Source organism: Martes martes, assembly GCF_963455335.1.
Source record: "Martes martes genome assembly, chromosome: 2".
In the NCBI taxonomy this organism is placed as follows: domain Eukaryota; kingdom Metazoa; phylum Chordata; class Mammalia; order Carnivora; family Mustelidae; genus Martes; species Martes martes.
Window position 1 is genome coordinate 2,083,910 of NC_137889.1, and position 25,163 is coordinate 2,109,072.

The 25,163-nt window shown below is 56.0% G+C and overlaps 1 protein-coding gene across 2 annotated transcripts in view; it reads left to right on the forward strand.

Moving 5' to 3' along the window:
• Positions 1–23,564, forward strand: part of MYOM2 (myomesin 2) — a 78,776-nt gene extending 55,212 nt beyond the window's left edge. For both annotated transcript variants that reach the window (XM_080795570.1, XM_080795571.1), the window contains exons 27-37: positions 1–60; positions 1,009–1,076; positions 4,133–4,246; positions 4,442–4,529; positions 5,026–5,064; positions 10,391–10,496; positions 18,661–18,824; positions 19,057–19,093; positions 20,417–20,439; positions 21,498–21,553; positions 22,809–23,564. In XM_080795570.1, the coding sequence (XP_080651696.1) occupies positions 1–60; positions 1,009–1,076; positions 4,133–4,246; positions 4,442–4,529; positions 5,026–5,064; positions 10,391–10,496; positions 18,661–18,824; positions 19,057–19,093; positions 20,417–20,439; positions 21,498–21,553; positions 22,809–23,126 (1,073 nt within the window). In that variant the 3' untranslated portion in view covers positions 23,127–23,564. The remainder of the gene's footprint in view (positions 61–1,008; positions 1,077–4,132; positions 4,247–4,441; positions 4,530–5,025; positions 5,065–10,390; positions 10,497–18,660; positions 18,825–19,056; positions 19,094–20,416; positions 20,440–21,497; positions 21,554–22,808) is intronic.
• The last annotated feature ends 1,599 nt before the right edge of the window (positions 23,565–25,163 follow it).

The following is a 25,163-nucleotide window of genomic DNA, read 5'->3' on the forward strand; positions in this document are numbered from 1 at the left end:
CGTTCAAGGCTGTCCTAGACGAGGCTGAATTTCAAAGGAAGGAATTCCTCAGGAAGCAAGGTAGGTCTGGGCTCGCCCCCCAGGAGCCGAGCAGACTGAGCGTTTCCACGTGTGTTTACGGCAGATTCGGCTCGATGCCAAGTGGCTGTAAACGCTGTTACAAACGATCACGAAGTCAGGCCTTTCCCATCTGTGGAAACTTGGGTATTTTTCTGTTCTTTGCACTTTACATTTATTTTCATCTGAGTTTTTGTCTTGCTTCTACCTTTAAAAGCCCCAGAACCCATAGATTAGTGTTTGTATTTCCCGTTCCTGTGAGTCAAGGACATGGTCAGGGTGGCCGGGCTGAGGGGCCGATCGGCGAACCGAGTCGTCTCTCTGATTGCCGCTGAGACGCAGGTGACCCCAGACCCTCATTTCTTCTTGGAGTAAGACACTTGGACGAGCAGCCATGTGACAGACGGCCAGTAACTGCAGGCTCTCTGCGTCCGCCCTTCCCAGGGATGCGCATTTTACTCCCGCCGCGCCCCATGCAACCCTCCGGGTCGGCGGGCTGCTCTCCTCACCGTTGCCCTCGTCCACACACACATTTCCATCTCCTGGGGTCTGGCCATCCCACAGTGACATGGCTTTCCAGGGTCACCCCTGCAGTTGCGGCACCGTCCGAAGTCCGAGCTGGGTCTTCGGGCCTCCCAGGAGCTGTCACGAGCCCGTGGACCCCGCGACGCCGCCGGCATGCTCCGCCTGAGCCGGTGTCGGGGGGCTGGGACCTGGTGCATCTGGGGACGGCCGCTGTCTGCTCCGTAGCTTCCTGCGGGGCAGAGCTCGGTACTTACCGCGTGAGCCACATGGGAGTGCAGACGCGGCCCTGTCCCGGCCCGTCACACAGCACAGCTGTTCTGCCGAAAGCGCTTTCAGAGACGCAAGTTAACACGCGCACAGACGTGCGTGTGTGACCTTTCCTTTTCTTTCCCTTAAAACAACCGTCTCTCCCTGTTTTCCCCGCAGGCCCTCACTTTGCGGAGTACCTGCACTGGGATGTTACAGACGAGTGTGAAGTTCGGCTTGTTTGTAAGGTGAGGCCTGGGCTCCAGCGAGGGGGCGGTAAGCTCTCCCCGTGGGGCTGTGACGGGCCTCCTGCGAAGCGTCCGCCGGTCGCGGGACGCGAACCCGTGCCGTGTGCTGGGCGCCGCGTGACTTCGAGTCTCGCGATGTTCTCCACGTAGACTCCGGTGTCCGCGCCTCCGGGAAGGACTGCGCCGTGGCGATGGGCGGGGGACAGTCAGAGGCGATTTAAACTGTTTAAGAGTTTTAGCGAGGGGCCGTTTGGGAAGGTCGCTACGATGAAAGGCATCTGGTAATTTCCATGCTGCTCACATGGTTTCTTTAAGGAAAGAAGGAATGTTCTGGAAATAAGAAGCTTAGATGTTGTCCTAAGAATCGAGCACTGACGTAAGCCTTCGTTCCCGCGGAGCCTACAAACCTGCGTGTGCGGGAACAGACCTCCAGGAGCACGTGCTGCGGGAGCCGTGCTACAGCAGGGACCGGGGACCAGTAATGCCTGGTTTTGTCCCAGAAAAAGAGTGATTGCACGAGGGGACGGATGTGTTAACCCTGCTATGCTGGCCGTTTCCCAGGACTGGGATGTATCCCTTACACTTGAGCAATGTTAAATGTCAATTATATCCCAGTAAAGCTCGGGACAAAAGTATGGTGAAGGCCAAGGAGAGTGAGATAAGGGGTGGAGCCGCGCTCGCCTGAGGAGGGGAGAGCGGTCGGTCCGGACCGGAGCGTGGGGACCGGTCTGGGGAGGGGAGAGCGGTCGGTCCGGACCGGAGCGTGGGGACCGGTCTGGGGAGGGGAGAGCGGTCGGTCCGGACCGGAGCGTGGGGACCGGTCTGGGGAGGGGAGAGCGGTCGGTCCGGGCCGGAGTGTGGGGGCCGGTCTGGAGACACGAGAGCGGTCGGTCAGGAGTAACGTGTGAGGGGCTGGTGTGCGAGGGCTGGAAGGAGGCATCAAGCGTGAGCTTGCACGGCTGTGGGGCTCACGGGACTTCTCCCTCCCGGTGCGCTCGGGGATCACTCTAGCACCCTCCCCTCTTTGTAGACACGCGATGGTATTTCAGGTTCCCTGACCACAGCGAGTCTGAAGTTTTTAAATGTGGATATTGGAGGAACCGAACACAGAAACTGACCCTGGAGCGTTTTGCAGTTTGACACACTTAGCGGGTGCCGTCGTGTCCCAGCTCCTGTGACGCTGTAAATCATCCTACATCGTCTTCCCCTTAGTTATACGTTAGATGATTTTTTGAATGTACTTGCATAACAAAACACATGGAGAAAATTTAGGCAAGCGTAGGTACATTCATAATATAACTTCACAGAAAACCATCTTTTATATTTGCTTATTTACTTATAAAACTATCTTTTAAAAGCAAAGTTTACCATCAAATAAATTTCAGTCAGACACAAGAAAATCCCCTAGAAAGTTCTCGTGTGGCAGACGTGGGGACTGGGGTGCTCCCTCTCAGAGGCTGAGTCGGGCATGTGCCACATGATATCTTGGGGGTCTTGTTACTCTCTTTTCTAGGTATTTATGGACATTTTCGGTGCCTGTGTTTAAGGAGCGGGAGGAAGAAATGGCAGAGAGTACAGAGCAAAGACAGTGGGTCCTTTCGGGGCATGAGAACCCCCAGCTCTAGGACAAGGCGGCCGGCAGGGTCTGTTTCAGAGAACAGACATCGGCGCTCGCTAGATAGGCTCATGTTTAGCGCCCAGGAACCAACAGTTGAAAATATCTGGGAAAGCTAGAGTAAGGGGGAGTGGCACGGAATTGAGGTAAAAGGCGTAAGGGTTGGGTTGGCCCTGGAGTACGGGCACCAAGATCTTGAAGTGTCGGGAAGGAGGTCGTCTGCTGGACTGTGTGCTGCCGTCCTTCTGCCGTCGAGTGTCCGCTCATGGTCCAGACTTGAGAACGGGCTCCTGACTCTGGTGCACAGACTCAGCAAACATCTGTAGACCCACGGGGCGTGCTGCCGGGTCCTGGGGTGCAAGTGTGAGCGGCAGCATGTCCCGGATCCCTGCTGTCCTGGGGTTCGTGCTCTGGAGTTGTCCTAGGTGACACAGGCTCGTGGCCGACGGGCGTTCTGAGCGGTGCTGACTAGTGCACGATCAGAACCGGTCGCGCTGTCTGAATGCTTGTAGTTTGTTTGTTTGTTTGTGTCACTGACATCACTTTTGCTGAGTCCACTTGGGGTGTAGACGCAGAATCACTGGTCTCAATAGTCCACCGGGGCCGGTTCAGTCCGTTTGTAGGAACCAGGCTTGCTTCTCATCCATGGGTGAACACAACAGAGTGTGTGAACCAAAATGCTTCCTCGTCTTTGGAATTCTGCAAAGCTTAGTGTCAAACGTAAGCATGTGTCACGGATTGAATTGTGAGGAGTTTTAGTAGAAGGAAAGTTTCCATTCTCATCGGGCATATTTGCTGTGATGGTTTCATCCCTTCTCTGCAGACACACCTGAACTGTCACACTGCCAAAAAGCCGCTGAATGGTTTGATGGCCCTCTAAGAATACTTCCCATTGTTTATAAATTTAAAATACACTGCTTACAACTTGTTTTTATTACTGACATTTCATATAAATCAAAAGCTCCTCACGCTACGTAATTTCACGGGCTAGGATGATGTGTCCTTCTGTATGCAACGGTGAGGGCGTAATGATTTTAGAAGCCGGAATTTAGAAACGTATTTGCCATTATTAGGACTGACAGCTCTTCCGCGAGCCTCTGTCTGAGGCTGTAATGAAAATTGATGGTATTTTTTTTAAACTCTGTGATTTAAAATCCAGAGACTTTGTTTCTTAAGCTTTTATTTATTTATTTGAAAGAGAGAGAGAAGAGAGACATAGCGAGAGAGATAAGTCGGGGCCGGGCTGGGGTGGGGAGGAAGAAACTGGCTTCCCGCTGAGCAGAGAGCCCGATGCATGACTCGATCCCAGGACCCTGAGATGGTGACCTGAGCTGAAGGCAGAGGCTTCACCCACGGAGTCACCCAGGCGCCCCCCCCAGAGACTTTTTTACTTAAAAGCCAGAGTAATTCACATCCTAACCATAAGATTTCTGCCTCGAAGGTTGCAAACACCAAGAAAGAGACAGTTTTCAAGTGGCTGAAGGACGATGCACTGTATGACACAGAAGCGTTGCCGGATCTGGAGAAGGGGGTCTGCCAGCTCCTCATACCCAAGGTACCCGCTGTTCCCCGGAGCCGGGGGGAGGCCAAACAGAGGAGGGGCTTTCAGATAACTTGGAGATCCTGCATTAGCTCCCCCTTTTAATCCTGAATTTTCCGTGGTTTGCAAGGGGAGTGATTATCCATCGTTGGTGACGCTTTCTGTCTTGGCGTTGATCTTACGTGCGTCCGGGATGTGTTTTATTTGCAGCTGTCAAAGAAGGACCTGGGTGAATACAAGGCGACCTTGAAAGACGAGAGAGGTCAAGATGTCTCTGTCCTTGAGATAGCTGGCAAAGGTAGAATAAAGCCTTCCTCGTCCTCCCCCAGAGAAATCTGTCCTGCCGACCCGAGGCGGCGCCTCCATGCCTTTCCTGCCGCTGCGCTGTAGAAGGCAGATCTCTACTTGCATTCACACCCGCTTCAGCGTCTTGGAAAAATGCGTGCTGCTACTTCGCGTTTATAGGAAATGTCATTTTAGTCCATCATCATAAGCCAAGTTTTCTCCCATGACTAATGGAGTTAGAATGATCGAAACGGGGTGGGGGGAGCGATTCACTTAAATGTATAGTTGGATTTATGTGGAGTCAGGTTTTCTCATTCCTCACGTAAAAAGGGAACAGGTTAGAGGGATTTATGACCCCCAGGAGCCTTTTATGGATAAATGTTGCCACTTTAATGTTTCATTTTTCAAATGAACATCACGACTTCCTGTATCAATTTAATTAAACATGAAACTGCCGCCTTGTGATAAAATTATACTTTGTAACGGGACATTTCCCCTCTTCCTTTCAGTGTATGAGGACATGGTGTTGGCAATGAGCAGAGTGTGTGGTAAGTAAGGATTTCCAGGGTCTGTGTGGGGCTGAAGTCCCTGTTTCCCGGGGCGGGCACAGAGCCCTGCCAAGGGGCACCCGGGGCTGCCCTCCCACTGCTCCCTTTCACCATCTGAAGGGGTTTGAAGCACTATATTTAGGATCCATGTTTTATTAAAAAAAAAAAACGCAGTTTGGGCCTCCTGATTAGCAATTAGATGATTGCCTTGTGCGTAACTGCTCTCAGCATCTGTATTACCAGTGTTGAACAGCAATAATGAATTTGAAGCCTCTGGCTTTGCGTCACGTATACGAAAGTCTTTCTTCATCTTTGCGAATGAATCCTTCCTCTCCACTTCCCCTTCCACGGAAACCGTGAGGACGAAGAGACGGGTTAGGAATTCCATAACAACCGCTCCTACGTGGGTTGGGCTTTATGCTAAGGACAACACGTTATTATGTGGCTTTTTAGGGATGCCCTAACTTAGATCCTCAGAGCCAGTGACGGCGGCAGGAAAGGGGCCCAGCGGGGGGCCCTCTGCCCCCAGAGTCCGGGCTCTAACCAGCCATGACCCACGTCCCTTGCCAAGCTTACCTGTGGCTCACGCGGGCTCTCCGACGTTCTGGAAACCTTCTTGTGTTTATTTGTCATCACCCCCTCAGAGTAGCCCTGCAAGGTAGATTGTACTCACAATTCTACTTTGGCTCGGTCAGATAAACACGGCTGTGTTTTAACTGTGTTTTGCCTTGACGCTGATTAAGGGACTGAGCTGTCCCCGGGGCCGCCGAGCCCCCTGCTGCAGGCCCGTGAAGCCGTCTGGAGGGCTGGCGTCCCACGCTCCGTGGAGCTGCTGTTACCGTATCGTGCAGCATGCACCGTGGCGGGGCTGACGGCCGTCCTGGAGAAGTGAGCGTGTGTGTGCAACGTGGAGGTCCTCCTGCTGTACACTGCCCCGGCGCAGGGAGGACCGTGTGCCGAGGACAGACGTGGGGCCGCCCACCACACACACACGAAGCCTCGGTCCTCCAAAGAGGCCAGGCCCCCGCCCACGAGAGGCCCCACGTGCAAGGGGCAGCAGCGAGTGCCGTTGGACGCCGATGCGTGTGTGTTGGCAGCACGCCAGGCTTCCCGCGGTCCCTGCCCCCTACTCCAGAGTTCGCAGGCCCCCCCAGCCCAGCCCCTGCCCTGTCATCCTTGCTGCAACCCCCTGGCAGGCCACAGGGACATTTCTCGGCCACCCCACGGCGTCCTGGCGTCCTGGGTGCTGGTCTTGCTTTCGTCTTGGAGAGACAGACACGGTTCCCACCGCGCCCGCGCACTTGTCCCAGACCGCCATCCCCGTGTGTGGCTCCCGTGCTCTTTCGGAGAGTGCCAGCCTTTGTTCTTGGGCCTGGGGGGGGACCTGCTTCCCTCATCCTCGGGGCAACTGTGCCCCTGCCTCCCCCAGCTGCTTCTAAGAGTGTCCATAGTGCCGTGTGCACACTCGTTCACACGCATGCAGACTTACACTCACACGCACACACGCACCGGCACATGCAGACTCACACTCAGATACACACCGACACAGGCAGACTCGCACTAACACACAGAATCACACTCACACATACACACAAACTCGCACACTCACACAGACTCACACTCGCATGCAGGCTCTAAGAGTCAAACTCCTCAGCTGGGTTTTAGGGACCTCCATTAACTGTGCCACAGCATGCCCCGAGGGCGCCCGATGAGTCCCGCGGGATCCCAGAAGTGCCCGAGTTTGCAGGTGAGAGCCCCTGTCTCTGAGGAGCTGCGGTTTGTTCTAGGCCGTTCCATTCATGACTACTGGGCCGGGTGGGAGGAGCAAACCCGCCGGCATTCCCAGACCAGAGCCCGGTGCTCTGCTGACTTCTTCCCTACGTGACGCGCATCTCTAAGGCATCACCCACACATCTGTGACAGGCGCAGTCATGCCCTTCTACAAAAATACCTCACGTGTGTTGTTACTTAAAGGGGGTCAAAGTATATACCTTGGTTTTCGAGATTGATGGGACTCCTGAATGTCTAATCAGAGAACACCTATTGGTGCGACGGAAATCACAGTGGCAGACTTCACTTTCGGTGTGGCATCTCTCATAAACTAATAGCCATCTGGCTCGGTTTTGTCGCAGAGTAAGAATGCTCCTACGTCTTTGGAATCAAGGCTTCATAATGATGCATCTGGCAAAACAGGAGCCAGACCGTCGTAGTTACAGTTAGCCCCGGTCGGTATCCTTCTTGGAGGCGAGGCTCTGGTAATCCAGTTCTGGGAACAGTGTCCAGGTCCTTTCTCGCCGCGGGCGGCAGGGGCAGCTCCCCGCCGGACCGGCTAGCTGGAGTCAAGCCCGTCTGGTTCTGCAGTGTCTCCCAGCCTTTCCCAGGGCTCGATGATCAGTCCTCGGGGAGTCTGCCCGCTGACGTCCGTGCTTCGAGTTGGGAAATTTTCTAGCGTGGTCCTTCCTCTGTCAGTCTGTGTTTCACGGGCAGCACTTTTGTTTCCTCTCTGCTTGACCGGAAAACCTTCTGGGTGTCTGATCACTTCCTGATTCTGATTGTAATAGTCTGGAACGTGACCCTGAACTTCAGGCGAGTTGGCCTTTCCTAAGACGACGCCGTTTCTGCTGTTTTGTGTTCAAGGATGTGTCGTTGGCTGTCTGGGAGACAGGGCCTGAGCCGGAGGGAAGCTGAGGGGTCAGCCCCCCCCCCCATCTTCAATGCAGGAGAAGCGCAGGGGACGCGGCGCTCCCTGGCCTTTCTCCGCGGCTTCGGTTATGTCCCAACTTCCAGCGAGTCCAGAGCACGCCGGGCACCTTGTGTCCCCAGTTTGCATTTTCCTCTTCTCGCCTGTCACCTCCCATCACTGTCCTCCTCTCTGTCCAGGAGGAGTAAGAAACGGAAGGACGGGCAAGGAGAGGGCTTGAGTGCGGCGGCTGCTCGCTGCGGCCATTCCTCGCTGGGCCGTGGCCGGGGGCGCGGGAGCGCCTGCCCCTCCCCCTCTCTCAGCCCTTCCTCCTTCTGTCTTCCCATCCGGCTTCTGCCCCCCCCCGCACCCCTCCTCCGTGCACCCCTGCGCCCCTTGGCCCTTCCAGGAGAATCCTCGTCCTTCCTTGAGCTGAAGGCTGTCTTGCCTGAGGCCCCGGAGCTCTGACACATCCGGGACATGAGGCTGCGGGGTCGGGGGAGGCCCCGGGGGATGCTCCTGCTCCCAGCATGGCCCCCACGCTGCGTGCGCTCGCGAGGGTGCGTGCCTCGGTGAGAACGTGGTGGCTTTGTCGTAGCCTTGAATTAATGTGAGGGCCTTAAGCACGACATGAGTTAAAGAAGATGTTCTGGGAGCATACGGCGGGATACTATTCAGCCCCGGAAGAAAGGAATCCTGTCATTTGGGACAACGTGGGTGACCCTGGAGGGCACTATGCTGTGAGGGAGCCTGACACGGAAAGACAGAAGCTGCTTGACTCTCTGACATGTGGCTCGGGACCAGCCGGGCTCACTGGAGCAGGCGGACGGGTGGTAGTTGGGCTGGGAGGGGGGCGGGGAGGTGTTGGAGGGCGCACGGTCTCTGGCTCGGAGCTCGGCGGTGCCCCATTGTGCCCGCGGTCACGAGCGCCCTGCTGTACACTGCAGCGGAAGGGGCTGTGTGGGAGGTGAGCGGGGCAGGCGTCCCGGGGCGGGCAGGGCGGCAGACACACGCCTGCCCAGCTGCACCGGCTCCCCCAGTCGAGCTCCTGCCTCCCTGCCCCATCGAGCTGCTGTAGCTCAGGCTCTTGGAAGGTACAGGGAGCAGGGCCGCACCGATGCGGGGGAGGCGGAGGCGCCGGGGTGTCTCTGTGCCCTGCGTGGGAGTCCGGTGACCTCCCTGTTGGTCACCCCCAACCCTCCATTCCCCCGGGCCCCAAGTTAGGGCCTCGCACTGCACTCGGTCATCAGTTCAGCTCCTCTGCTCGCACAGTTCCCTACCCCTCACCCCTGCCTTCGAGAGGTCTGTCACGGCTCTCGTCTTTGCATTTGGGTGTGTGCGTGCTTCACCTCTCTGGGGCGCGGTGAGTTTCAGTAGGAGCCGAGGTCACAGAGGCGACTGCCGTGAGCGGGCGCACAGACCCTGCCTCGGGGAGTTCTTCCAGTCGCTCCGTCGGGAAAGCGGTTCCCCCCGAGTGTCTTTTGGCTGATCTTCCCTTCCGGGGGCTCATGTGACAGTAAGTGGAAATCATGGACCACCACTGTCACGGCCGTTGTTATTTTTGTTTCTATTTCTTTACACAAAGTCATAAATACAATTTGTTTCTTCTTCTTCTTCTTTTTTTTTGCCAGAGTTTATGATAATTATCCACGTTTTATGTCGATAACTGCCCATAGTCACGTGCTGTTTCATGGAGCGGCTGCTCTGTGGTCTAAAGTCCTCCTTACAGGGACAGCGACCACTGCTCACGGTTACAAGTTGCCGTACGGTGCTTGTCCGTGGACAGAGAGGCTGTTTTCAGTATTCAGGAATTTTCCTTTGGGCGAGCTCCCAGGAGTATGAGGGTTGTGTGGAGTATGTGGGTGTCTGGAGGGTTCGTAGCAGAAGTCCCCGGTGGCTTATCGCCTTAGCACGTGGTGCATTTCGAAAGTCTCTTCTCCATCACACCCTCGTTGGTTGTTTTAACCATATCATTTTCTTTTATTTTCCTGATTCTGTAAATAGTATCTTCTCGGTGCCTGAGTACCATGGGTCCGTGTAAATTCTCTGAAGTTGCGTGTCTGATACAATCTCTGCTCCCAGCTCCCCACCCCCGCCTGCCCCAGCCCAGTCGGCTAAGTCCCCACTCCAGACACACGAACTGCGCTCTCATTTCCTGGGCTTTCTTCACCACCGTGGCTTCTCCTGCCTTCTTCCCTCTCACCCGGTCTTTGCTCATCTCAGAGGACGGACCGTAGCCTTTCGACTCCTTGACACCTTCCTGGGTCATTTCTGCGGAGTCATCTCTCAGAATACTTAAGTTCCAGATCAGTTAATGTGGAATTCACCGTGTCACTGAGCTGTTTGCCAGAAATTTCCCTCCTCTTCTTAAGCTCAGCGGCCAAGGGGCAGATGTTGAGCCTTTCTCTAACGTTCCGTGTCCTTTACGATATTCAGCAAAGAGGATTTCGGACACATCTGGCCTTGGCAGGCGCTTGGGGAGTGAATGGATACGGTGTGGGGAGGGTGAGAGGAACGTGTGGCCAGAACATACAGACCAGAGGCTGCGTTTACACGGGACAGAGCAGCGTCCCCTGCCGTTGCGCCTTTGCGTCCCGATGGCTGCCACGCCGCTTCTCTTGGTCTGAGTCTGTTTGTTTTCTGCAGGGGCGTCTGCTTCTCCGCTGAAGGTGCTGTGCACCGAAGAAGGAATAAGACTTCAGTGTTTCATGAAATACTTTACCGAAGAAATGAAAGTGAACTGGTATCACAAGTAAGTATGAGTGTGACTGACGGTGGCCACAGGTGGAGCAGTGCACAACGCATACAGCTGGACACTGCGCTCCTGGCCGCCTGTCACGGCACTGCCCCTCCTCTCGACACCCCTGGCCCGGGGCAGGGGACATCACGACCATAGAGAGGACCTCCAGGAGGGGAAAGACAGAGAAATCCCTGAAGGTACCAGAGATACATTTCTGCACCGTTTGGGTTTTACCAAATGGGGTGGCACATGTGTTATCTGCAGTCGAGCAGGCAGCTAATGGAAAAATAGCCTGATTAAGAAGACAAGGGCCAAAGTAAGTCAGAGTTAAAGGAAGAAAGGAAGGGACGAGGTCCTGTCTGAACGGCAGGTTTTCCGTGTTTCTTGTTGGCAGCCTGCAGCTTCTCCAGGTGCGTGGGGTTCACCCCCGTAGCACCGAGACTTTTGTCGTGGTTGCGACACGGGCGAGCCCCGGTGCCCAGCCCCGGGGTCTGGGTCTTTCAAACCCACACCCCAAGGGTGTCCCTAGAGCCACTGCCCGGAGCTGCAGGCCACTGAGCAGGCCAGACCGAGGTCGACGTTCCCCCGGAGCTGAAGAAGGAGGGGGCAGGGCGCGCCTTTTGCTCTGTCTCTGCTCCGACCCGAGGACACAGGCCGTGTTCCTAGCCCGTGTTTTCAGTGAAGTCAGGGTACCAACCTCCTGGCCCCTTGGTGAGCTGAGTCCCCGTGTTTTACGTGTTCATTGTATCTACTGTTTTCATTAGCTTGAAACAGTGTAATTGAATCTCACATTTAGAATCATTGCAGTCTTAGTGATACGCCTTCATTTAGGAAACCCCTCCTAATGGATCACACTTGTCTTCCTTTTTTCCTTTTTTCTGATGTAACGTTAGCCAAAGCACATCCTGCCTCTCTGTGTGCTCCTTCTCGCACACTTCTGAGGTGGAGGCTGTGCTCGCGGCGATCTCACTTTTGAAAGCATCGTCTGTCCAGGTGCCTCTGTTTGCGAGTCCGGTGTGAAGGGTGTACGAGTGGATACTCTTGGTTTTCTCGTCCGTTTGACCCCCGGTGGGCTGTGCTTCTGCCAGCGTGGCGTCCGGGGGAGGCGGGGTCATCGCAGATCCCGCGGGAGGGTCTGTGCCTCAGAGACAGGGTCCTGTGGTGAAGGCCCCGCTAATGGGAGCCTCGGCGTAGTTTTGTGCTGTAACTTTCCCTGAAGGAGTGTTTTCTTAGACGAGTGGGTCCATCTGTCTCCAGCTGAGCCCAGCGCTCCCTGGACAGGAGCATTCCTGGCTTCCTTTCTGTGCTGCTGGGTCCCGGGACGGCGTGTGCTGTCCTGTAGTAGGTCCTCTGTGCTTAGGACGTGTGTCCTGTGTTCCCTCCTGACCCTGGGCTGTCCCCGGACAGGCTGCTCTGTCCTCCACGCTTTCCCAGTGAGCGGCACACGCTGCAGCAGGCACTAGGGTATACAGATAGAATAGGCCTGCACACCTGCCTGGACACACACTGCTCATGCCTGTGTGAGCACACTCACATGCACACGAAAGCACAGGCCATGTGGATGCACAGCACGCATGTGAGCACACTCGCACCCACACGAATGCACACCCCATGTAGATGCACACACGTGTGAGCGCACGCCCACCCACACACATGCACACCCCATGTAGATGCACTCACGTGTGAGCACACGCGCACCCACACACATGCACACCCCATGTAGATGCACTCACGTGTGAGCACACGCACACACCCACACGAATGCACACCCCATGTAGATGCACTCACGTGTGAGCGCACGCCCGTCCACACACATGCACACCCCATGTAGATGCACTCACGTGTGAGCGCACGCCCGTCCACACACATGCACACCCCATGTAGATGCACTCACGTGTGAGCGCACACCCACCCACACACATGCACACCCCATGTAGATGCACACACGTGTGAGCACACGCACACCCACACACATGCACACCCCATGTAGATGCACTCACGTGTGAGCACACGCGCACCCACACACATGCACACCCCATGTAGATGCACTCACGTGTGAGCACACGCACACACCCACACGAATGCACACCCCATGTAGATGCACTCACGTGTGAGCGCACGCCCGTCCACACACATGCACACCCCCATGTAGATGCACTCACGTGTGAGCGCACGCCCGTCCACACACATGCACACCCCATGTAGATGCACTCACGTGTGGGCGCACACCCACCCACACACATGCACACCCCATGTAGATGCACACACGTGTGAGCACACGCACACCCACACAAATGCATACCCCATGCAGGCACACATGCGTGCATGAGCACATGAAAACCCACACGAACGCACACACCCATATGAAGGCACATTGACATCTGCGTGAACACACGTCACACACCTGCATGAACACACACCGCTCACACCCATGTGAGCACACTTGCACTCACACAGATGCACACCCATATGAACGCTCACCCCCTGCACACACACCCATGCGGGTCGGTAGACGTGTCAGCACTGGCACTAGCAGGAGGCCTGTGTCACCGTCACAACCACTGTGCATTAAGCACTGCGCGCACATGGTGTCGCACAGTCCCGGGTTGGGCGCGACTCCCCACTGTCGTCGATGTGGAAACTGAGGTTTCAGCAGAGGAATGCGATGCGTTTGCTCCAAGCCCCACAGCCGGTGGGAGAGCGGGGACCTAGGTAGTAGTTGGTCGGACTCTCACCAGCTCCGTGCGGGGTTGTCAGGCTTGTAGGGGCTCGAACAGACGGGCAGACGGACGGACAGACGGAGCAGTCAGGGCTCGGGTCAGGTGTGCGACTCCTGGATGAGGAGGCGTCAGGTGGGAAGGCCGTGAGAGCCCGCAGAGAAGCGGGCAGCGTCGGAGATCTCCGTGGACCCCAGGGGCCTCGTCTGTGTGTTTTCTCTCCTCCAAACAGAGTCTGCTCCACAACCCCCGATTCTTCCTTGAGCACCTCGAGGGCTAAGATAAACCTCGGCCTCGATCCTCCTCGACTGTTAAGCAATAGTGAACCGGGTGCTGCGGGTCTGTGGCTGCTGAGATCCAACACTGGGTCGTAGTTCACTCTTCGACTATTAAATAAGTGATTTGGAAACAGGAAAACGGAGGAGACTAGGAACACCCGTTCCCGCGGAGACTCACTGCCGCGGGACAGCCACAGGGCGGCCGGGGCTGTCGCGGGTGCAGGCTCGACGGGAGACACCGACTTCTTCGTGTCGGGAGCGGCTCGGACCGATGGAGGCTGCTGAGGACCTGGGGAGGCGCGGGCGGGAGCGAGGACCGCTGTCCCTCGGTGAGAACGCGAGGAAAGCGTCCGGGGGTGAAGGTGCCCCCCAAGGAGAGGCCGGCGGACCTCTTCAGACCGACAGCCACGCCGCGCTTCCGAGACGGGACCGCGTCCTCCTGCTCAGAGGAGAAATTCACGCGCCGTCCGAAGTGTGGGTCTCCCGGGGGCGGACCCCTGGAGGCCGAGCGGCGTCCCCACACCCAGAAACCTCAACCCCAGACCCCAGCGGCCGCGCGTCTCACAGCGTCTTACAACAACGTGGATTCTAATTCCGCTGGGGAAATACCGCACATGGAGGAGCCCTCGGGATCTAGTGAAGCAGCTCGGGGAAGGGACACCCGCCGTGCGCCAGGCCCCAGACAGGCTCCCGTGCACCCCCGGACGTGTGCGGTCCCTCAGCCTGTCCCGAGGTGTGCAGGACGGGCTCCGGTGGGGAGATGCAGGGGGTGTCTCTGGGGAAGGCACCTTGGTCCCCGGGGAGCGGCTCTCCAGCTATAGTGTCACGTCCTCGGCGGGACTCCCTGCCTGAGACAGATGCTTCCCAGCCCCTCCGCTCGTGCACCTGCCTGGAAGCCCGGGGCGGCCCGTGTTCATGACTGTGGTTCTCACAGGGGCGGGAGTAAAACTTGTCGGATGGTTCCAGCCCCTTGCAGGCAGCGTTGTCTTGTGAAGCTTCTGTCTCTCAGGGCCGCGTCCCCGGCCAGAGGCAAATAGCTCCTGACTTTGGGGGGTTATTGCCGATATCCGCGTTTGCCTGCTCACGGGAGGCAGAATCTGGATGGAGGTCCCGTGACCATCTGACCAGCGGGAGAGGAGCCAACGGTCACTTTCCTGCTGGGACAGCCCGCCCGTGTTTCCAGCTCCTGTTTCCGGAGCAGCAGCCTTGGCCGGCCCGTCTTCGACTTAGTTTTTAGACTTTGGCCCTTCCAACCAAAAACACAAGTTTTTAGACTTGGGTCCCTTCCAACTACTTGTTTTAACGAATCATAATGTAAATACTTTCACTGTAAGATACAAACCACTCTGAGGCTTCTAGGACAGTCCCACAAGTAGTACAGAGTTCCTGCGTGGCTGTTGCTTCGTGGGAGGAAAACCAGGAGGTGGACGGTGACGCGGTCCTCGGCCCTGAGCTGCAGACCTCACCTGTGTTGTGCCGGTTTTCCGGGACGCCACTGTGCACTAACCATTTGGCTCTTCAGGGTCCTGGAACCGGGGGCAGCTCCTTAGTCTGTCCTTCCTTGGCATTTGTGACCTGGGTGCCCCTGGAGCATTCTGGCCCGGTGCTTTGCAGAGCAGCTGTCCACTTGGGTCTGTCTCGTGGTTTCCTGTGATGAGATCTAAGGTGTTCCTTCATGGTCGGCGTGCAGGGGAAGTGATGCTGACACAGGTGCTCACCTGGTTGACAGGTGGCTTCCCAGGTCTGTCCCCTGCAACGTCACCAGCTTTCGCTTTGTAATTATTAAGTGTCTGGGGACAATACATTAAAACTCTGGGCATGTCTCCTGTGTATCGTTCTCTGACTGACTGATTTCGCTCAGCGTAATACCTTCTAGTTCCATCCACATTGCTGCAAATGGCCAGATTTCATGTTTTCGATGACTAAGTAGAATTCCGTTGTGCATATGGACCACATCTTCTTTATCCATTCATCTGTGGACTGACATCTGGGCTCTTTCCATAGTTTGGCTCTTGTGGACATTGCTGCTGTGAACATTGGGGTGCTCATGCCCCTTTTTTTCCACTGCAGCTGTGTCTTTGGGGTAAATACCTAGTTGTGCATTTGCTGGGACATAGGGCAGCTCTATTTTTGATAAAGGAAGCTCTTGTGGACCCTCCATGCTGTTTTCCAGAGTGGCCCCACCAGCTTGCATTCCCAACAGTGCAGGAGGGCTCCCCTTTCTCCACATCCTCTCCAACATCCGTCCTTTCCTGACTTGTTAATTTTAGCCATTTGGACTGGTGTGAGGCGGGATCTCACTGTGGTTTTGATTTGTATTTCCCTGATGCCGAGTGATGGGGAGCACTTTGTCATGTGTCTGTTGGCCATCCGGATGTCGTCTTTTGAGAAGTGTCTTCTGAAGCATTGTTGAATTCAGTGGGAAGCAAGCAGAGAGGGCGCAGGCCTGGGGGGCTGTGTTGGCTCCGGGGAGGGGGCCGGCGGTGGGGATTTGTCCCTGTGGAAGAGCTGAGCTGGGGGAAGGCGGGGGGAGCAGTGTGTGGCCACCTCCTGCCAGGGCCTCCACGGCTACCTGGGGAACAGAACTAGCACACGGCCCAAGAGCGTGTGGGACTCTGGGAGAGCTGGCTCCGAGCTCGGTCCTGGCAGCTCAGCCGGGATTGGGGGTGAAGGCACCTCCCCGTCCTCAGACAGCAGCTTCTTTCTGAGCTGGAGCTCCGGGGGGAGCAGGGTCACTGCTGTAGAACTGTGGCACCCCTTCCTCAGGGAGCGGTGGGCATTCCTGGGGGCAACACATGGGGCCTGAGGAGAGCAGCGTGCACCGCTCACCCCACCAAGTGCAGGGACTTTTATACTTTCTCAGTGCTGAGTGACGTCGCGTGGACGCGGATGGGCTTCACCCAAAGACACTCTCAAGGCAGTGGAGTGTCACTTTCTGTAAGTCGGACTTGAACGGCAAAGGGCCCCGTGGCTGGGGAGCGGGCGCCGCCGTGGCGGGCAGCGTGTCCATCCGTCTCTGCTGCCGACCCGGCCGGTGGTGCTCGGCCGCGTGGAAGCCGGGAGGCCGTCCGCACCTGCTTGAACTGCTCTGGGACGCTCGCTTCTTCCCTGAGCACAGAAGGCAGAGACGCAAGGACCCCGTGCTGTTGTCTCCTCCAAGCGAGCTGCTGATTTTGCAGACGCATCACCATCCGAACGGGACGTACTTCAACAGAGCCTTAACCCCTCTGGAGCCGAAAGTGTCACTGTTTCCCAGACCATGTGTACGGTGACCCTGGGGCCGCGTGAGTTCCATGCGTTGAAGAAAGCTGGGTCCAGTGTGGCTGGTAACATGCAAACTCCGATCACGTTTCTTCACGGCCCAGGCATCTCGTGGGCTTCCGGCCATGCCCCACGGAAGCCGCTCCAGACTCCCCGCCCCATCCGTCTGTCCCCGTCCGTCCGTCTCTCACACACACTCATGGACGCAGATGCCTGACCATCCTGACCTGTGTGCCCAGAGCACAGCAGTCTTCCTCTTTGAGGATGATGTAATTGAGTTTGTGGAAGTAGAGACAAGCACCTCTGCGGCCTCCAGAGCCTTGGAGAACGTGGCACAGGGGAGCCCCCAGGGCTGGCCACCCCCGGGGCTGCAGGCGTGCCGAGCAGGCAACCCTTCCTCTCCCCCAGCTGTCCCGGGCACAGCCTTCGAGGCAGAGCGCAAATCCTCGGTGTCGCTGAGGTCACCCCTTCTCAGCTGAGCTGGGGACTTGCTGCAAATCCCTAAGCAGTACCCCGTCCCGTCACGCAGGCCGGGGGCCGTGCCGTTCCCAGCAGGGGACCGAGTGCCTTGGGAGGGGTGCAGAGAGGCCTCATTCACGTGCGGGGCTCATGTTAAAATCCCCACTTCATCGGGGAGCTTCTGCGCGCGTCCTGAGTGCAGACGGCCGTGTTGGAGCCCCGTGGCCGTGCGTGGACCCAGCAGAGCTCGGAGGCCTCCAGGCTGAGCCTCAGCACCAGCGGCAGCCGAGGGAGGGGGCGCGGCAGCACGGCCGGGGGCGTTCATGTTGAAGAGAAGGTGTCTCTTTCCTCTGCTTGGAAGAGGCTCTCCATACACGTTAGCTGCCCTTTACTCGGCCGTGGTGGGTCAGTCCACAAGCTGTCACGGCGGGCTCAGCTCCCCACCGGTCTACAACGTATGGTCTGCCACGTGGTCTATCCAAATGCCGGTCGCCAGGGTGTACAAGGCGTGAGGAAGTCTCCTCTTTGTCCCGCTGCGATGTTCGTGTTGTGTGTTACCGACCAAAGTTTCTGTTGGGGTGTTTGCACACGTGGGCAAACTGTCCTTAGTGTTTCAGGCTTGGGACTGATTGGCCAGCCACAGCATGGTGTTTTCTTTGGAAGAGTGTTTCTGTCTGCAGAACTGAGAATCACTATATACAGGTGAATTTTCTGTTTGTGCATGGGAATGAGGCGGTCTGAGAGCTGGCATCCCTGGGATGGACTAATGTCCCGTTCCTCTCTCCCCAGCCCCCGGCCAGCACCATCCCACTCTCTGTCTCCATGAACTTGACTACTCCAGGGGCCTCCCTGTAGAATCATTGCAGTCTGTGTGTTTTGCGGGTGACTTCTCTCACTCCGCAGAGTATACTGTCCTCCGAGGCCATCCACACTGTAGCGGGTGTCAGAATTCCCTCTGTTTTTTGGGCTGAACACTGTTGCGTTGTCTCTGTACCTGACACTGACATCTTCTTTATTCTCCCGGTGATAGACATTGGGGTGCTGTCATCTTTAGGGTCTTGTGAATGATGCTACGGTGAACGTGGTGCAGGCACTTGTGTCCCCGCTTTGAGTTCTTTGGGGTTTCTATCCAGAAGTGCAGTTGCTGACATATGGTCATTAGAAAACTTTTGAGGAAAAAAAATGCCAGTCTATAGAGAGCATTTTTGAGTCTATTATGTTGTGGCAAACAAGAATATATTAAATAAGAACATTTCTTTAAAAACTAGGCATCAGGTTCAATTTTAGAGCTACTGATGTAGTTAATACGTTTATAATATTCAGAAAAATCTCTTGTGACACAAGCACTAGCCAGCCCAGCAGGGCTCCCCACCAAATGTGGGTCCCTTGCTCTATGGCCATCTTGCATATAAGTTTCTAAGTTGAGATGAGTTTCTGTTAACTTTTTATTTTTTTTTGAAGAGATGCCAAGATTGCGTCCAGCGAGCATATGAGGATTGGCGGCAGCGAGGAGATGGCCTGGCTGCAGATCTGTGAGCCTACGGAGAAGGACAAAGGGAAATACACCTTTGAGATTTTTGACGGCAAAGATAACCATCAGCGCTCCCTCGACCTGTCTGGGCAGGGTAAGATCCGTGCTGTGACCTCTCCCGATTTTGGGTTCAGGGATCCACTATAATGCCGGAAGAGGACATGCCCTGATTTTATGATTTTCACTCAGAGAAAATTTTTTCTGAATAATCGGCTTATCCCTTTGGCTGTTTGTCCTCATTAAGTCAATTCACTGGTAAAGCACCTGAGTGAGAGAAAAGCCAGACACATGGAAACCATTAAACTGTTTGCAACGTTTCCTTACAGCATTCGATGAGGCCTTTGCAGAATTCCAGCAGCTCAAGTAAGATTTGCATGTCCGCACGGATTTGCACGTCTGCATGGTGGTCTGTCCCCCGGGGGCCACTTGGCCGAGCGCGGGAATGGGGGGGCTCCAGCACCCACAGAAAAATGGCAGAGGGCAGGCGTCCTTCTAAACTGTGCATGTTTTTATAAATTAAGTTTCTAGAGTCGTCATAACTCAGGGTTGCTTTTAATGATGAAAACGACAGATTTCTGAAAGAGTTAGAATTATGACAACACATCATACAGAGCAATTTTTTTAATGTTGTATGTTTACGTTCTTTTTAAAGATTTTATTTTTTTGAGTGATTTTATCACAGCAAAATTGAGAAGGAAGTGCAGAGAGTTCCCGTGCACCCCCTGCCCGTCCCCTGCCCGCCCCCAGCTAGCCCCCTGCCAGCACCCCCAGACGGTGCATTTGTCACTAGCGATGGGTCCACAGGAACACGTCCTTACCCACAGTCTGCAGGGGACATTGGGGTTCCTCTGGGTGTGATCCATTCTGGGGGTTGGGACAAGTGCGTGACAGCGTGTGTCCTCAGCAGTAGGATCACACAGAGCATATTCACTGCCCTAAACCCTGCGGGCTCCCTGTTCACACCTTCCGTCCCGTCTTCTGTCAACCACTGATCCTGGGCCTCGTGCTGTCTCCGTGGTTTGGCTTTTCGGAGCACGTCCTGGACGTGGAGACCCGCAGCGTGGACACGTTCACGCTGGTGTCTTTCCCGCACTGATCTGCATGTAGGGTTCCTCCCTGCCTTTGTGCGGCTTGAAGCTTCGTATATTTTTAGCACTGGATAATATCCCGTTGTTCCGAGAGAATTTTTAAGTAATCCCTTGGGATTACTGAATTACGTATCTGAATTTTGGAGCATCCAAAAAGGAGAGCGGTCGGTCGGTGGCCGTACTGGGTCATTCAATAAATGAGTGCTGAAGGGACGAACAGGCGGCTAAGATAAACCGGGAGCCAGAGTTTTCAAAAATATCTAAAAATCTCCCGTGCAACCTGATGAATTTGGTGAAAAAAGAAAAATGTCTCCAAGCTACACGCCTGAGCCCTGAGCTATGCCATGGGCGTCACCGGCCAAAAGATGCGGCATCCGGCTACCGCCCGCAGCGGCGACAGGAGGAGACGCCAGGAAAAGTGCTCGGTCACGGCGCCCAGTTGCTCAGTGCTTGCCGCGAACGTGTTCCTGCAAGAGGACGCGAACACGTGTCCTCCGCGCTTTCGCTTTCCCGTCCAGAGAAGGTCTGAAACATGCGATGCTTGTCGATGTCGCGTTTTCTCACAACTTTCTTTTTATTCTCTCCCTTTGATTTTTAGGGCGGCTGCTTTTGCAGAGAAGAGTAAGTACCTGTCACACTGTAACAAGCGCCGCCTGTTATTTTGGGGTGGGGCAAAGGGACCACACTGTAGCGTTTCCATGTTGTGTCTTAAATGTTAAGTAGCAAACCTGCTGGCCTGGATGGAGAACCTCCCACGTCTCCCAACACCCACATCCCCGACTCTGCCAACACATCCCGTTCTGCCCAGCCCATCCCAGCCTCCCTCTGTGGCTCCTTGTTCCGTCTGGGGCTCCTCTCTCCCCTCCACCCTCCGACCTCTCGCTCCGTGTTCTCTGAGATGCACAGCAGAAGCGGCCATAGGTAGAGGACGGAGGGCGGAGGCTCAGGAAATCCGTTCGTCACACCCGCAGGTCCTCGTGACAGGAGGCCCGCCACCCGGAGCCACGCGGGGAAGGGCCGGATTGGGAGGCGGAGTGAGGGGCGTGCCTAGACACCAGCGTTTGTTGGGGTTTCCCTGGGCCAGGCAGGGGGGGGCAAACAGTGTAGGCCTGGCTCGTTTGAGTTATTTCACTGGGCTTTGGTTAGAAGGGGTGATCCCTCGTTGCCTGTCCCCAGGCCCTGGGGTGATCACGGTAGAGGGCTGCTGCTCCCAGGTGCGGGCCAGGTGGGGGAGGCAGGGCCCAGGAGCGTCGCCTCCTTGGTGAAGGATCGGTGGAGGCCGCCTGGCTCTTGGCGGGGTGGTTGGCCTGATGCAGGCTGGGCCCTTGGCGCTCTCTGAGAACGGGGCACCCCAGGAGGGGCCATCCCTCAGCCTAGGATGTCCGAGCGTCATAATACACAGAAAATGGAAAGCCCGGCTCTCCGGACGCACAGGACCCCTCTCCCTTCCAGGGTGCCTTTGGCTGGAGTGGGTCCCCACAGGGAGCCCTTGGTGAGCTCCCACACATCCCTCGTTCCCTGGAGGGCATTCTCTGCCGTCCCCCGCACACCCGAGACTTTACGTACACAGTGCGGGAGCCCCCCGGGTCGGCTTGTACCTACGTGCTGCTCAGCACGGGGCTGCTCAGGAGAGACGGCCCTCGGACTGTTGTCTGAACTGAGTCGCCTTCATGTTTCAGATCGTGGCAAGGTGATTGGAGGCTTACCTGATGTGGTGACCATAATGGAGGGCAAGGTAAGGACAGGTAGCAGGGCCCGGACTTAGGGCAGTGTGGGGTTTCAGCAGCGCAGGGCAGTCCCCCTCGTCACAGCGAGCCTGGGGAGCCTGGGGGAGGGACTGAATGTCGCTCAGCCCCCAGAGAACGGGGAGCTCCCCACCCACCGTGATGTGGTCTTAGGCTGCTCCTGTAACGCCGTGTTACCAAAGGACGGAGGGGTTGACCCTTCTGAACCCACAAACAGCAGCTGTAGGAGCACGGGGACAGGGTGCATGACTCGGGTGTCCCAGAGCCGGTGTGTGGGCATGGTGGGTTCCAGGCCCCAGCACCCCCCCGATCCTGGGCATCCCCCCGGGTCCTGGCCGTCCCCCCAGTCCTGCCCATCCCCCCAGTCCCGGGCATCCCCCTGGTCCTGGCCGTCCCCCCAGTCCCAGGCCCTTCGTGGCAGTCACTACACAGGGAGCAGGCCGACCACCCCCTGCAGGAGGACAGAAACCACCCGCATCAAGCGAGAAATGAAACCATCTGTGCTCAGCAGTCCAGGCCATTTGGGAATTCGCGATGGAGGCACTAAGTGGAGGTTTAGTTTGCGGCCCGTCCGTGGAGCTCCTGGCATTGAGTTGGCACCTTCCAGGTCTCCAGTCGTTCTAGGTCCATGTCCAGGGGACACGGACCCCTGAGAGAGTATTATCAGGCCAAAATACTAAAATGTCTAGGCCTTCTCTCTAGCAGCTAAGGCAAGCCTAGAGGGCCCCTGAGCCAGGGTCATCGTGGGTCTCCCAACAAGGGCGTGTCCGAGGGGCAAGGGGCAGCGCCGCTGTCCCGGGGGCCGAGTGTGCGTGGTCACGTAGCGTCACAGTGTGTTGGCTGCGCCTGATGCCTCCTTATAAGACACCGTCTTCTCTGGGTTTGCCGGAGGACCCGGCAGACGGGGTCCACGAGCTGGAAGGGAGGGGACATTGGCTAAGCATGTCTGCTGGGGAACAGAGAGTGTGATTTCCTCTCCTCCCTTTAAAGACATAGGCCATGATTGAAACGCGAATAAATAGGAGAAATGATCATTGCTCTTTCTCACGAGCTGCCCGTGAGGCCGCGAGCTTGTTCGCTTCCCGCTGCCTTTGGGTCCCGCGTGTCCAGCTTGGCACTCGCGTGCAGGAAGTGTGCGGCCTGACCGAGCCGCGTGGAGCGGGGGTACACTGTGTTCCCATGGGAGAGGCAGCCGACATCTGTGTTTCTAACCCTCCCTTCTCTGCCTCCCTGCCCCCCCTGAAGACCTTGAACCTGACCTGCACGGTGTTCGGAAACCCTGACCCCGAAGTGGTGTGGTTCAAAAACGACAAGGACATCGAGCTCAGCGAGCACTTCTCGGTCAAGGTGGAGCAGGCCAAGTACGTCAGCATGACCATCAAGGGCGTGACCTCGGAGGACTCGGGCAAGTACAGCATCAACGTCAAGAACAAGTACGGGGGCGAGAAGATCGACGTCACCGTCAGCGTGTACAAGCACGGGGAGAAGATCCCTGACATCGCCCCACCGCAGCAGGCAAAGCCGAAGCTCATCCCAGCCTCAGCCTCTGGGCTGACCCCGTGACACAGCCGCTGCCCGGGGCAGGGCGGGGCGAAGGCCACCCGAGTGCCGTGCGCTTGCTCAGACGGGTGACCGTGAGTGAGGTTGTGTGTGCCGATGGGCCAGCATGCACCGACGCTTTCGAATTTGGCATTTGGTTGTCATTCTTTTACGTCCCTCCAGGGGCGAAAGCCCGGGTTGTTTGCACCAGACTGCAACAACGTATGTCTGCAGATGCCAAGAGAGTGGGTTGCAAGGAGCCCGCTCAGGTTTCCGTGGATCCTGGGAGGCCAAGCCCCCGGCATGCTGCTGGTTCCTGTCTGTGGGGCAGACAGCCTAGCAGCTCCGAAATCCTGGTTGCAGAGCCTTGCATGCATGTGTTACCTGGTTGCACGGTTTTCTCTTGCTGTAGATGAATAAAGCTTTAAAAGGCAACTTGCGTGGGTCTCCTGTATCAAGCCGTACCTGACTCCATCTGCTCCCTCTCCAGGCTCAATTACAGATTACCATTTGGTGGCACAGCCAGGGGCCCACAAGTGTGCCATCTGGAGATAGGGAGGGGGACACAGATCACACTGATGGCATCTACCTGGCCGGACTTCAGCCCCACGGCTGGCGGGGACAGTGACCCCACACGACCATCATTCCAGAGAAGGCACGTCTCTTGTGCAGACTTAGAGATGTTCAGGCCGTGGATCTGAAACTCTCTGTAGAGGAAAACAGGATGCCTGGGTGGCCGTGGTCCTTCTTAGGGAGCTCGTTGACTAGTTAGGGATTTCAGAACAAAGAGAGGCGTCACTCGAAACCATCAGAGTGGTGGCCGTGGAGGCACATTGGACATTCGGCTGACGCTGGGTCTCTCGGTAAAGTTAAACAAAACGTTTGGCTGAACACAGCCTTTCTCTGAACGCTTTCTTCCTTGTTTGGGAAGAGGCTGAAATTCCTTGGGTACCAAATTCCTACTCTAACGTTTTAGTTTTTATTAAACATATTGCTCGTGTCAGAAAAAACTTTTGAGCATTTCAGAACATTTTTATGTTTCTGTCATTAAGGCTCGATGAGATTATGTTATATTTTCCTAAGGTCGTAAACGAAACCCTGAAATTTCAATATGTCCCTAATAATGCAGTCCGCTGAGCAGGTTTTTATAGGAGGTAAAGTGAGTATCAGCAAGAATTTTTAAAAGTCTCTTTCCCTTCTCCATTGTGCAGGTGAACTTCAGGTGACTTTGTTGTCACTGCAGAGGGGGACAGTGTTTCCAGAACATCTTGGCAAAGGGAGACACATACAGATTTTCCTAAAATTGGCCTTTATTCAATTAAACAGGACTTGCTTATTTTATAGTTTAAAGAGTCGCTTCTGTTTAGAGATTATAATTCATGGGAGACAATGAATTTCTTAAAGCCATATCATTTTGGGGGGGGTAGAATTTATATTTTTAGAGCAGTTTTCGGTTCACAATAAAGCCGAGAAGAAGGTGCACAGGTTTCCTGCGTTCCTCCCTCGCCCGCCGTCCACAGCCGCCCCGGACAGTGCACTTGTCACCACTGATGAACCCGCATGGACACGTCATCATCACCCCCAGTCCACAGTGTACACCACGGTCACTCAAGACGATGCACACTCTGGGTTGGCACACACGTGTGATGACACGTGCCCACCATGACAGGGTCACACACAGCTATCTCACTGCCCTAAACCCTCTCTGCTTCACCTGCTCATCCCCTCAGATGGGGTCCGTTATCAAAGGAACGAGACTGAGACAACGTGAAAGTTATGCAAAGCTTTATTCTATGCCAAGCGTTAGAAGTCAGACTTCTAGGGCCGCCTCCGAAGAGAGTGACCCCGTCCCGATCTCACAGGCTGGTTTTATAGAACATAACTGCAGACCTCAAGGTACGTGGCTTCTGTTGTTAGGGTGTTTACTGCCGGAATTGATACCCGGCACCGATACCAGGAACTGCTGGGATGTTTGGACCTGCTGGGGCGTTTATTCCCGGAATGAAGTCCGTGGATGTAAACAACAATATGACTACTCAGGTAACATGGAGTCGCCCTGGC